Here is a 14,914-nt window from a genome sequence, read left to right as displayed (position 1 = left end):
ATTCACCGCCATAATTGTTACTCTTTGTCTCGAATAGCAGCCCGGAAAAAAAGACGATATTCGCGTACAAAGTCTTGTGCCAAGATACAAGGAAGAGACGATGCAAATCGCTGGGACTTACAGGAAACCCTAGTTATATTTACGTAATGTTCGATGCATTTATAAATCTACGAAGCGAACGAAAAATGGAAAATCAGTCACAGCTACGTTGACATTATTGCTACCCAATATTAAAATTAAGATGACCTTTGTATACCATCTACGTGTTAGACAAAACTTTGTACGCCCCTCGACACAATAAAATCATTTCTTTTCAGTATCATCGACAGTTTTTAAGGCATTCGAGTGGTTTTCAAACGTGTCACCCTATATTCGCCAAATAAATAAACGATTTCCTCGTGCAGACGATCTTAAAACTTTGAAAAGTTGTTTGGTCTCGGTGCGATGCCATTAAAATCCGATTAGATCTTGGTAACCTGGTAGAATGTTGTAACACAAATAAAATAGGATGAAATATTGCTAAATGCCACATTATGAGATACTACTGTATAAGAAACTCGATAATTTGCCCGTATAAGATCGATAGTTCCACATTAACATTGATTGTAATTCCGCGTGGCAACGCTCGGAATTCCGAGGCTGGAAGCCCATAACCTCCACATTCGATCTCCTGTTTCTACCCCCTGGCGACACCACCTCCAGAGGGTTATTAGATTCAGAACAACCAGCCTACTCGTCTTTTACGAATCACAGAAGAAAAGTACTCAAACGACTCTTCTTTACCTCAGCGTGTATTCGACTGTACGGATGATTTTTCATTGGCTTTTTTTCTGAACAGGGCCTATAATAATTGCTTAATTATTTCAGAACACCACCTCCAGGGGGTTATTAGATTCAGAACAACCAGCCTACTCGTCTTTTACGAATCACAGAAGAAAAGTACTCAAACGACTCTTCTTTACCTCAGCGTGTACTCGACTGTACGGACGATTTTTCATTGGTTTTTTTTCTGAACAGAGCCTATAGTAATTGCTTAATTATTTCAGGAACGAGAGATGTTTTATTCAGCCCCTCGAAATAAGTTTCGAAGCAACGAAGAAGCGAAGTATTGCAAGCAATTACATCGCTCCCTCGATAACGTTAACGATGGAGGTCTACTATTCTAGGAATCGTCAACTCTTCTCTCTGTCAGGCCCAATGGTATTGCAGGAAAAAGCAGAGTTCAGAAATCAAAGTAGCTGTTTTACAAATTGCACGAATTATGCCTCCTAACACATTCACTAGCCATCAATCTATTTTTTTACATCTTCCTAGTTCTTGCTATAGCCCCCTCTGTTTCAGGTCAGCCGATCATGGAAGCCAGTAGTTCACCTTTTTCGGAAGACCCATTAAACAAGAAGCTATAACTCCCACAATTTTCAATATTTCTCGATGAAAAAAATACTGCACGTACTCGTAAGATGAGTGAATATATCTGCAAAATCTCAGTTCGAAATAACCTACCTACCGTTAGAAAAAAAAACATGAAATAAAAGGAAAAATGACAGTCTAGGATAGCTTTTTAAATCGTCCCAACAGCTCCGTTCGAAGCTTACCTTTCGTGGACCAATACGATCGATCTACAGGGTGGATGGAAACGAAACAGGTCCCTCGATCCCAGCTCCATGTTTATTTTATCCACGAGCACAAAGAACCGAGCTGCCCGTTCGCGTCGATCGATGCTTATCAACGACACTGAACGAACCGAGCGAAGTTTGCCTCTGTTTCTTCGTTATCGGGTGACGCGTTGCTGATGTGTCTCATCTTTCGGTGTACACTAGCGGCACGAAATCGGTCGTCGACGAGCGTACGGCTGGAGATCGGGCCGCCATAACGACTGGACTTTGAGCGGTCAAAGATTGGATCGAGATGGTGGACAAGAGGAGGCCTCCTTCTCCTCGTGCGAGATATATCGGGTCACAGATATATCGCGGACGTCCTGACGCGAGGATCGTTTCGTCGCGCGACACGCACCGAATCGGTACATCGATCGTCCGCGAGCGGAAACGATGTCGTTCGAGCTTCACCTGCAGCCACCGGGACCGGAAGCCAGGGCAGTGGCCTTGAAAGAGCTCAGGGAGACCGAGGAGAACGTCAAACAAGGGATCCTCGAGCTCAAGAAATACCTCGAGGGTGAGTTACCATCCAATAATTTTTATTCACAACAAAACTTACGAAATTACGAATTTCCAAACGTCCACGAAATTTGTATCCCTTCGTTTTGCAATCCAATCTTTTTACTCTTATTTTACTAGAAATACCTTGAGGGTGAGTTACATTGATTAATTTTTATTCAAAACAAAATTTGTGAAATTACGAATTTCCAAACGTCCACGAAATTTGTATCCCTTCGTTTTAATCTTACTCTTATTTTACTAGAAATACCTTGAGGGTGAATTACATTGACTAATTTTTATTTTTTTAATTTTGTAACAGCGCCGACTGCTTAGCCTTTAGCTGTAGTTTTTATGTTTTATGTAATCCTTATTTTATTTTTTGTTCTTTTCCCTTTATATTTGTTATTCTGTAATTTTTATTCAAAACAAAATTTAAGAAATTACGAATTTCCAAACGTCCACGAAATTTGTATGCCTTCGTTTTGCAATTCAATCTTCGTACTCTTATTTTACTAATAACTGATAGACGTATTTTATTTTTTATTTGTTATTCGAGGTTTGTACGTAGATTTTACCCCCATCTTAAGTGTTTATCTCAGTTGAGCAGATTTTTGAAAATTACTGTGATTAAGAAGAAAATATTACTCGTAGGTCTGGGACGAAGATTATTTATGTAATTAAATTAAATATATGTTGATAGATGGTTTTACAGAACCTTAGTATTCATGAACAATTAATCGTGAGGGTTTTTTTTACCAGAGTAGCTGTAATCTCAAACTCACAAAGCAACAAAAGAATTTTTGTAAAACTTTGAACGCCATATATTATTATTGTGTCCTGCAGAATCGTTATTGCTCCCAGTATTTTTCTCAGATGTTCATCATTTTTATTTTACATTTCACAGCTTACACGATTATATAATTATCTGTATAGATTGTTCAAAATGCACGACGTTCGAAATGTTACTAAAAATAGCTCGTTGGGGAACGGTGTTTGTTGTTTCGATTAATTATTATATACCAGCCATTTATTACACATCCAAGAATATTTTATATCTGACAAAGTTACTCTGTTTTCTACTTGATTCGATTAAATTTATGGACGATAGTGCACGTTGTGTTATTTCGAAATGTTTCACTATAGTAATTGGGAACAATATTTTGCTTGCATGGAATTATCGATGGCCATTTTAGTCTCGAAACAGGCTTCGTAGATGTAAAAATTAATTCAATTTCTTTTGTTTGTCTTAAGTCGTTAAACGATTATGTACGAAAGGTGTATATACTTAGCCGTCAAGAGTAAATATTAAAAATTATGACGTTTCGTTCTGGATCCGCTAGTGGACGTATCAGTGAGACCACGCAGCAGATACTGCTTTATATATTTATAATATTTTCAGTTGTAATTTCAGTTCTCTTACAGATTTCTAAAAAACTAATTAAATTACAAAATATTAATAACAGAAATAAAAAGATCTGAATTTGAACTGTCTGTCTACCCAATCGGTTAGTAAAGTTTTTAAAATAGTAAACTGATCGTTGTATAATAAAATGGCGGATACAGGAAACGGAGAACGAAATGATATAAAAAAACCACAGATGAAGTACACGATATTGCAGCATTGATTTAAGTTTTCTTAAAATATGATTCTTTTGGAACACTTCAAATTCATACGAATCGTAAAATTCGTTCGTTAATATCTCCCCTCGATGTTGACACACGTAGTTCGTTGTTTACTTCGGATCTAGTTAATAGTTATCGAACTATTGCGTTTCTCAATCGGTAAGGGAGGGAACTCCTCCCCTAGGAACAATATTAACTCTTCCAGGTCTGAATTGGGATCACTATTCATCGAAATTTGACATTTTTTAAACTATGCACAACCTCTAAAATGTCAATTTCATTCAAATGCCCAAATTAAAAAATCAAACTCGGAATGCTCATTTTCGATTCGTTCTCTAAAGTAGCAATAATATTCGTAACTCGATACGATTTTATCTTCTAATAATTCTAGTTTGACTATGTTTATCAAAACTACTTTTATCTTCGATCGCAAACGAACGAACAGAATCTTTTTTCGACGAAATTCCAGCCTATCGCTAAAAGTCTAGTGCTATCGAGATCCAATTAGCCGACGATAAATGGCTAAAAGTGATTGTTAATCCACCTTAGGCTTTATTGCTGGCAAACAAGCGGACAGTTGGATTTTGACGTCACTTTTCGCACCTGCGGAAGACGAGAGTTCGACAGCGTTTCGACGCGTCAGCAGTCGATATGTCATCGTTTAATTATGTAGTACGTATTCCTGATTGTCATGGACAAAATGAGTTTCCCTACGTGCTTCATTACCTTTTTGCTATCTTCTTTCTTCTGACACGTTCGTTAATTTATCTCGTTTTTCATGCGTCAATCGATCAACGTCAAAACTTTCGATCGAGAAACCTTGGGAAGAATCTTACACAAATTTTCATATTTTCAAACTGCAGACCCCCTCTTTTCCGATACAAACATTACTATACAACATCAAACCCAAAAATAGTTACTCAAAACAAACGAAGAAAACACGAAACAAATTATAGAATAAAATACGTCAAAAGAATATATTTGGTCTCTTTCAGATATTAACTCTTTCTATTTCGAATACAAACAGCGATTATATTATAGAAATCTGTAAACTTGTTTTCTTTATATTCTTTCTTGTTAGGATAATAAATCGTATGTGAATTAACATACGTAACATCGCGTGCTGAAAGATTCTTCACAATTTCGACTTGTTACCTTTTTATCTATTTCTGAAATTATTGCTTCCTTTCAAAGTCTAAACAGCAGCGTATTCAATTTATTTACAAGTTCATAATTTATTCGAGACGTTTCCAAAAATTTCCTGTACCTTTTCACGGTTTCACGGATATGCAAAATACGCTTTCAGATACTTCGTTTCAATTAGAAGTAATAGAAAAGGAGATGGACAAGAAAAGAGTGACTGACGAATCTGTCAGATTTCTTTTCAGTGGACGCGTTCGCTGGCATTGACAAGCTCTTTTAAAGAGAGGTTTACGAGATAAACAAATTAACGCGATGCAAAGCTGAAAACACGTATCGACGTTTTATTTATTTTACACTAACAGTATTCGAGCAGTCTCACAATCCAATTTCACCTATGATCTTATATTCTTCGCTCTGATACTTGTTTTCGTGTTTATTTTCTTTTTTCATAGTACCTTTCTTTCTTACACTTCCTCTAAACAAATAATTCACAGAAGTAAACAAAATAAATTCTAAATTTTATTCGAACAATAAACCAACGAATTCATTATAATTTCATTTTACAAATTGTAATTTTTATTTCAACAGTCGTTGAAATCTCCAAACATGCAGATAATCAAAATGTTTATGGAACACCGTAGAAAGTCAGAGTAAATGTAGCTAATCGTTCAACAGTTGTTGGAATCTCTAAATACGTAGCAACGAAAACAATATACCTAATTATTGCACGATCGAGCATCTTACTAGAAACCTAACCTCAAAATGTTTAGGGAACACCGTAGAAAGTCAGAGTAAATGTGGAGAAATCGTTCAATAGTTGTTGGAATTTCTAAATATGTAGCAATGAAAACAATATACCTAATTATTGCACGATCGAGCATCTTACTAGAAACCTAACCTCAAAATGTTTAGGGAACACCGTAGAAAGTCAGAGTAAATGTAGCTAATCGTTCAACAGTTGTTGGAATCTCTAAATACGTAGCAACGAAAACAATATACCTAATTATTGCACGATCGAGCATCTTACTAGAAACCTAACCTCAAAATGTTTACGGAATACCGTGAAAAGTCGGAATAAGGATAGTGGGAATAGAGTCTCTAGAAGATCGTGAAACGTTTCTGTTTGAAAATGTTCGGAGCATTGACATGATCTGCGTCTGCAAGTGCATCAGAATTTAAACTTAGGGTCACGCTCGTTTGTTCGATAACGGTTATCGTGGCGGCGGACTCGGCTCTCTGGTTCTCGCTGTTATCGAATCAACGTGCTCGCCGAGATTATTTTCATAGGCGCAAACAACTTGTAACAATTCGAAACGATCGAGGATCGATCGTAAGCCGATGGATTTCGAATCCGTGAGCGATAACAGCGTGGACCTTGACCCTCGACGATGACTAAAAAGACCGGAGATTCGAACGCTCGAGATAACGTTTCTACTGCACCGACGTAGGATCCCGTTCCACGATGATAACGTCGAAAACAATGCTGATAGCGGTCCGTGAATCGACGACAAAGGGAATCTTTTTTTATTCCGAGAATATCTAGAGAACCGTTAACCAAGCAAAATTAAGCACTGTCCCCTCGAAAAGTAAAATTTAAAACGATTCTTCGCGATAAAGACGTTTTCTCTTTGGTATCAAAATGGCCGCGATTTCTATATGCCGGTACTTTTGTTCGACACAGAATTTCGTATACCGAAGGTGTTGTCTGGGGAATCAAAGTTGCAAGAAAAATTTAAAAAATGTATCGGGATTGTTTTTTAATTTGCTCGAATGCAGTAGGACCTCGATTCTTTTCTCGAGACTTTGAGTCACAGACCTTGCAAACAAGGCGACAGAGACGAGGAATGCATCTCTGTCGCATACTAAGCCAGCAGGAAGGTTGGAACGGAATAACAGAATCCACTTTACGAAAACAGTGAGAACAACTGAGATACAAATTTTGGGGTAGGTCGAACGAAAGAAGGAAATAGAGTAGAAAGACGAAAACCACGTAACGCGTTGAAAGTGTGTGTTAAAGTTGATGAAATACGAGAAATATATAAGAAATATAAACCAGAAATGGTTAAAACTCTTATCTAAACAAACTGTTCGAGTATAAAATAAATTTGAATTAGATAATTAATTGTTATCGACTATTTTTTATGAAAATATGAGTATTTCGTGGCAGAAGTGGCACGCAGGGAATACTTCGAAAAAATAGTTCGTCGTACGAGTAAAATTTTGCTTGTCTCAAATGTAAACGAGAAGAAGCTGAACAGAGCAAACACGGCGATCAAAACACCGAGATGAATCAAACGTTGCGCTGAGATTATGGGGAACACGTTCCGTAGTAAGGAGAGTTAAACCAAGGAGATAGTAAAAGGAAGGTAAGTTCCCAAGGAGAGGGGGAAAGCCAACTACCAACACGAAGGATTTTGAGGATTTAGATGCAAACCGTGTAAGTTGCACCAATGCAAGAGCACAGTAAGGTCATTCCCTATCTCTTAACGGATTCAGGGGAACGCTGTGATGAAAAATCTTAATCAGTTGGGAGTCATCAGCATAGATTTACGAACCTAATTTGTATTTAGGGGCGTCTTTAACACGTTGGTGGTCACCGGTGACCGTCGCTTCAAATAACTAAATATAACAACCTTAATGCTTGTAAATTTGTCAATAACGTTATTGACATTAGGAACGCAATCAAATAAAAATGAGACACACGATTGATTGTATTCCAACATGGTGGTCAAGACACGTGCTCCATCCGTCTCTACCTTGAAACGTATTACGCGCTCCGAAATTAATATCTAATAAAGCAAAACAGTAACAACCTTAATGCTTGTGTAAATTTTAATGCTCACGATAACCTTAATGCTTGTAAATTTGTCAATAATGTTGACGACGTTAGGAACGCAATAAAATAAAAACGAGACGTATGATTAATTGTATTCAAACATGGCGGCCAAGACACGTGCTCCATTTGCCTCTACCTTGAGGTTACATTGCGCGCTTCGAAATTAATATCCAAAGAAGCGAAACAGTATTTCTTAACAAAAAAATGTTAAAAGATTGGAATTCGCACGATACAAGAATTCTAAAGTATTTGTTCGATAATTCGTCCAAGTTTGACACGAATTAGTTTGTTCGTCATTGGACGATGCACTGCTCCAGTTAAATGTTTACGAAGATATAGTTTCGATTATACAATTGGCGAAATACATTCGTAAATGATAGTTCGCAATTGTAATTTGCGTAGCGGTTATATTGGTCGAGCGATTACATTTTTTATCGGTTTTTGATAGACGTTGATCCAATTTATATGTAGATTTAACTGTCGAACTGAAAAATGTCCGATTAATATTTTTATATATAAATTACTCTAAAAAAAATTACGAAATCTTCGTTGGGAGATTAACTCCTCGAAAAGAAACAGCGATTATCTTATTTGTTAACGGTTTGTTTTTGTACAGTCAGTTGCAGGAGTGTACGTGTATCTCGTACGATACGAAAAATTAAAGTATATCGTTGACGTTACATTTACAACACGGGGAAACAATATGTTACTACATACACATGTTACTACATACACATGAACAATTCAAATTAGACGTTACGATTAGAACTCGTGCCTCTGACACGTCAAATTACTATTATATAAATTTGCTTTGTCATTGTTGGACGAGATAACCATATGACATAATATGTATTTCTACTTGTAAAACGTAAATATACGTTGATAATCCAACACAGTGTTTCTCTATTCTCGTAAAACGACGCGTACTACGATCTGAATTGATGAAATAACCCTCTCCCCGGTTATCCGAAATCGAGTTAGATTTCACTTATCCGGGGCTCACCGGACGCTGCTCGGAATTTGGTTTATCGTTAAAATTACTAAAAATCGTGAACCTTTCCAAGGATATCGGGCAATTTTCAAATTGCTGTAAATTTTTCAACGCGAAAGTAACAAAATATTTAGCGCTCTCGATGAGATTTACGGATTGTTTCCATAAGTATATTTAGAACTTTTCAGAGACTACGATGACTCAGAACTTTACATACCGTCTCGACGATCTTTCGCGTCCCAGCGATGTGTTTTTCTCTGATAAGCTCGTCCAACAATGGCGGAGCCTTGCGACACAGCGCAGATCCGCAGTCCTTTTTCGACTCTCCCTCTGGTTTCCCGTCCCGATTCAAGGCTCGCTCGCACGAAAGTGCCGTTTCTAACTTCGACGGGCAAATAGAGATCGTTGCAATTTCCTTAACGAGGATCACGGAGGCAATTTCCTACGGCAGTGGCTTCCTTGGTCGGCACGCGAGGACAGCTCGATCTTCCGTGGCTGTCACGGGCCGTGAAATGAAAATCATTCACCGTCGTGCACCGTTTCGGCGTCCATAGTTATCGTCCTTAATTACGCCACGTATTAGCTCGCGATTACGAAGGAAATAACTTCCCCCCTTCCCCTATACAACGTTACCATCGATAAAAATAGTATATTACCAAAATATTTTCTAATATTTCATTCTCCAATTTTGTTTCTCCGTTCAGAGGACAAGACCATCTATTATAAAACCGACGACGACTTCCTCCTGATTTTCCTGCGACCATGCAAATTCTACGCGAAGAGCGCCTACGAGCTGATGAGGAGGGTCGCCGAGTTCAAAGAGAAGAACTCGACCCTCTTCGACAATCTGATGCCAGCCGACGAGAAGTCCGCCATTTTGGAGAACAACGTCGTCAATGTTCTCAAGGGGATCGATCACAAGGGACGAAGGGTGCTCCTGGTTAATTGTGGGAAAACCTGGGATCCGTCCAGAGTCAGCGCCGACCAGATACTTCGATTATTTTATTTGGTCCACGAAGTCGCCATGTTGGAGCCCGAAACCCAGGTACGTTTTCTCGTTCCTCGCATCTCTTTGTAATTTATCGATACAGAGACGTAGAATACCGACTTCTACAGAGTGTTTGATTTATTATACGATCAAATTAAATATTAGTTTGTTGTCATTCAAATTTTAAACGACGTCGTAAAGTGTAATCGAGAAATTTATAACACGAGTGACTTACGTTCTCATAGTATCTCTTTTACTTGTTTTAATGGCCAGATTTATGTATATATTTTAACGACAACGAACAATAGCTATTAATGTTTTCGTAATTATTTAACAGCAACGTTGAAGTCGTGTATATAATCTGTATTGCTCGCTGATGTAAATTATAACCCGATATCGATGTCAGGGACTCTTTCTTCATTTGCAACTTTTACCTCGTTATTACGTGCAATTTTATATCGTAAATCGTCTCTGATTAATTTTTACTTTAATTTTATTTACCTTTAGCGAGTTAATCGTGTCGTGAAAAAATTTTTGCAGATATTTGGAACCGTCGTGATAATGGATTTCGAGGCGCTGGCCATGAAGCAAGTGATGGGATTCACGCCATCCTTCAGTATGAAGCTTCTTACCTTCATCCAGGACGCCATGCCTTTGCGTCTCAAAGAAGTGCGTAGAAAAATTCGAGCCTCTGAAACATAACGAATGAAATATTTTAGAATATATCGTAGACAGTAAGCAAACTCTTCCATGACAAATTTTAGTTCTCTTAGAATTAATTAAACATTCCATCTGCGAAAACATAGGTGAAATTCGTTTACATAACATTCTAATTAATTTATATAATTGTATGGATTTTACTTGAGCATTATTTGTTCGAACGAAAATACGTAAAGATTTAATAAATCCATTGTCAAACACTTTCTCCTTATAATAGCAGTTCCATCGATTTTATTCACGATAATCAAAATCTATCGCATTACCCACATTTTATTCCCCGAATTACACAAGCAACTGTGAGCATATTTTAATATGTAGATCGCGCTTTAAATACTCTCCTTGGAACTTAATAGGAATGCTCAACAGAGCTGAAAATACTAGAAAAATGGAACGAATTTTTCGAAAATGTTTTCAGTAATTTTTCATCCATAATAAATCGTTTCCTTTCATAAATTATTAAAGCTACTAATAGGTTGTTTTATATTTTTGGTATAACTCTTTGCACTGTCTAAACGGTACATTTCTCTTCTCTAATTTAAACAAAACAATGGAGTAGAAACTTTGGAAATTCTAAAATAATAACGATCTAATATTTTTCCAGATCCACATAGTGAAACAGCCGTTCCTCTTCAATATGGTTTGGCAGATGTTCAAGCCCTTCGTCCGGGAAAAGCTGAAGAAGCGTATGTTCTTCCACGGAAGTAAAATGGCGTCCCTTCACACTCACATCCCACCGAGTCACTTGCCAAAGAATTATGGCGGCGACCTACCGGAAATTGATTACACCAGTGCTGATTGGTATCCCACTCTGATCAAATACGAGAACAAAATTAAAGGTGACTGAAGTTTTTCAAACGTTTAACCCCTTAACGCTTATGCCCGAGTCTGACTGCTTTGAAAAACAATATTTGTTTAATTTAACGGTTTAAGGGATAACAATACTTGTTTTCCTTCAAATTATACGTTAGATACAACATAATAATTAACAAAAACCGCATTTTTATACAGGGTATTCGACCACCCCAGGGGAATAACTTTTTAACGAAGCCTCCATCAACAAATTGGTATTCTTGATTTTCGTCTTATTGTGGCTTCTAGAATCCCCTATTGAAATTGTTCCCAGGGGTGGTCGACCACCCTGTATAGCTTAGAAACAAGTCCAATACAGAAAACTGATCATTCTTGGAAAAATATGAGCGTTGAGGGGTAAACCGTATCGGCGCTGAGATCCAAAATTTCAGACACGGTCTGTGCGGATATTCAGCAGTCGTATTCGTAAGACGTACTCGTTGGACGCCCATGTGCGTTCGACGCACGCTGAGTATCGTTCGATTTTTTTTTCGTTACTATTATGTTCGTTAATTTTTGCTATTTTTCAGAGTGGAATTCATACGGATTTCGCAAGGAGCAATAGACTGAGAGAGGAAGATGACGCGGTACTCGAAACGTCCTGAAGATCTTCCATTTGCAATTGGAATCCGTTGTACAAAATATTATACTTTAAGTGATTCTACGATCGTTGTGTGTTTCTTATAAATTTGTAACTAATTATATGTTTTTATACAATAGGTTTCTGTAAAATCTATAAAATGGTTTTCCCAAAAATCAGACCCGTAGTTCAGTTATGTACTTGCCTCTTTCGCGTTCGACGCGCGTCTGCTCCAGGTGTAATTCCACGTGCTCGTAACTGTCGCTGTGGCGGTGGAAGGGAGCGAGAGGAGACCACGCTTTTCCCTTAAGACAGAAACGACGCAAGGATAACAGGGAAGAGATTAAATCAGATTAAACTGGGGGTCGGAGGGAGGGTGACGAGGGAACAGGAAACGGGAGAAGAAACAGATTCGGAAGGAAAGTAAAATATGAGAAACTAATCGAGCGGAAGAGTTTGAGGAGTAGATTATAGTAGGAACAGAGGAAAAAAAAATTGAATTTTATTACCCTAACACCTGTTCCAGTTTCACAGGTTATGTGTATGTATTGAAAATGTAAAAATTGTATTGAAAAGACACGGATACTTGAAAAGAGAATGGGATATGAAGCGTAGAATAGCTATACGGGACAAGCGAATAGCATTTATAATTTTTAATAATAGATATCAACTATAGATAAACGTATAAAAATATTTATAGATAATGTAGTACCCTTCTCCACTAGCGCCGCTAGCGGAGAAACGAAGAAACCCGGTTGTAGTTGCGCAGAAGCTAATATAAGAACGAAACTGTAATTATTAATTTCAATTATTCCCAGAGACCTGGATTTCCTTTAGCCTTATGATTTTTAGATTAATTTAATAAATTATTTTTTCGAGTTTTTGTTAGTCCTCCTTCTTTTAGACATTCTGGAAGTTACGAGGGGAAGTGGAATGCGAAGAAGTTGCAGATCATCAGGAAATGATGGCGTAAGAGGAAGTAGAATAGGTGAAAAAGTGCAGACGAGGTAACGCTGGGAAGAGTAATCGTAACAGAGTAAAAGTAGTATGCGATAGAAAGCGGTAAGAAAAAGGGAAACCAGAAAGCTAATGGACGACGGAATTCTAATTGAAGTGGATTCTTAGACTAACGACGGACGATAAGGTCGGAGCAGCCATCTTTTTTTGGACAGATTTCGTAACTCCAACCAACCGGAGACTAAAATGACGATTAAACGGAACGTTAACTGTATTAAAAATACACATTGTTAATATAAAATTCGAATCAGTAGGTTATTTGTTATTTACTTGGAATCTCGATTAATTCTCTGGCGCAAAAATAGAAACAAATCGAAAGTAAAACAATGGCGCGAACGGAGCCAGTTTTCAAGACATTTAACTTTCACGCTTTGAAATGTACTTCGCAGGCTTTCTCCTCGTCTCATCTTATTTCTTTCGCAATAGTAATTTCGTCGTAATCGTTTATACCGCGAGGAAAACACTGTAACTTAATTTCCTGGAATTATACCGTCGACAAACATAGAAATGCATGAATTCAATCTTATGGAAATGCAAAATAACATGCGCAATTATGACGTTTTCGTAGATAAATCTTTATTCCTTTATTTTTTTTTTAATACTAGGTTGTAAAATAATCTTGTTACCTTGTTACTCGTCAATTTTTTAATTTCCGTTCTACAACGGAATCGTTTTTATAAATAACCCCGGAAGGTGGGGTCAAAACGTCGAAAAGATAAATGCCCGCGTCGAAAAATTGAAATTGTGTACTCCGTTTTTGACATCAGCAACCTTATATTCGCGGCGATAAACAAGCCGACATTTGCATACAATCAAGTCGTCCGATAGAAATTTATTCGCCCGTAATTAATTCGAAAAAATACAATTCTTGCGCTGTTGAACTGAGTCACGATCGCCTCCGGTTGAAGTTTTTCAAATTCCCAACCGGACGAGTCGAAACTCATCAGAGCGGAATAAAAATATTTCAATTGAAACTACGGCCGTAGGTAGAAAGCGGAAGACGAGGAAACGGAAATTATGAAATTCCTGAAATCGGCCGGACGACGGAAATATTTATCAAGTTCGATATACTCGAGCTAGAAATTTAGTTCGAATAAAACCACGAAAGTTTGGAACAACCTGATTCGGTCTGCGATTAGGAAAGAAGGTGGGTGGGGGACGCTGTAAAGTTTATGAAATCATGAAAATCAGACGTGGCCACTGGCCGGAAGTTTCTGGTAATTTACGTAACGTGCTCGACCACTTTCGAACTTGACCCAACTCGTTGCTGCTCGATTTGGAGTACAATGGGAAACGAGGACGTAATAAACACGAAGAGCGACAGCAACGGTGGCATTCGTAACATTGCATCACGTTGCTGACGCTCGTAATTTCGACCGTATTAACAAAAAAGAACAGAGCGCAGAAGAACCCCGAGAATTTTCATTTAAAGAAGAGGGACTCTCACGTTCGTTAACACTGAAATTAATTATACATTTATAAAGAAATGTTGAATCGGTTGATATCACGTGTTGACGGTATCTAACATCTAACAAGGTCCGCGTTTATCTATAATAATATGACCTGTCGTTGAGAACAAACAAGCTTCGTTAACAGTCACGTTGGGTAAACATATGTGCAATTATGTAAATTCACGTGGAATAGAAGAATCACCATTTTTTTAAAAAGATCCGACCGTGATTTCGTGGTTCTGTTCGATCATTGGAAATACAAAGAAATATCCAAAGAAATAATTTGTTTTCGTGGGGCAAATAGTCCGAGAAGCAACAATTTTTCCCAAAATCGTACGTGTGTATAATTTGAAGATAATCGCTATTTTTGAGAATAACAAATTCACCTGCATAGGATACCTTGACTTCCAAACAATACTGCGTAAAATAAATCGCTTTCATACGAAGAAAGTGATTCATTCGAAGTCGTTGAGAATGATTATCGTTAATTTTTTGTGCACTTTTTAACGCAACATATTAACGGTTGTTTTGCATTTTCGATGGCGTCGGGTATAAATATT

The 14,914-nt window shown here is 37.6% G+C and overlaps 1 protein-coding gene across 1 annotated transcript; it reads left to right on the top strand.

The window, feature by feature from the left end:
* The first annotated feature begins 1,943 nt into the window (after nt 1–1,943).
* On the top strand, nt 1,944–12,062 carry LOC143348298 (retinaldehyde-binding protein 1). The gene is made up of 5 exons (XM_076778369.1): nt 1,944–2,172; nt 9,454–9,794; nt 10,278–10,406; nt 11,059–11,293; nt 11,837–12,062. The coding sequence occupies exons 1-5, from the start codon at nt 2,049–2,051 to the stop codon at nt 11,869–11,871; spliced, it is 864 nt and encodes a 287-aa protein (XP_076634484.1). The 5' UTR covers nt 1,944–2,048; the 3' UTR covers nt 11,872–12,062.
* Nucleotides 12,063–14,914: the final 2,852 nt, after the last annotated feature.

The sequence above is a fragment of the Colletes latitarsis genome, chromosome 11 (assembly GCF_051014445.1).
Source record: "Colletes latitarsis isolate SP2378_abdomen chromosome 11, iyColLati1, whole genome shotgun sequence".
NCBI lineage: Eukaryota > Metazoa > Arthropoda > Insecta > Hymenoptera > Colletidae > Colletes > Colletes latitarsis.
This window is presented reverse-complemented; position numbering and strand designations above follow the sequence as displayed.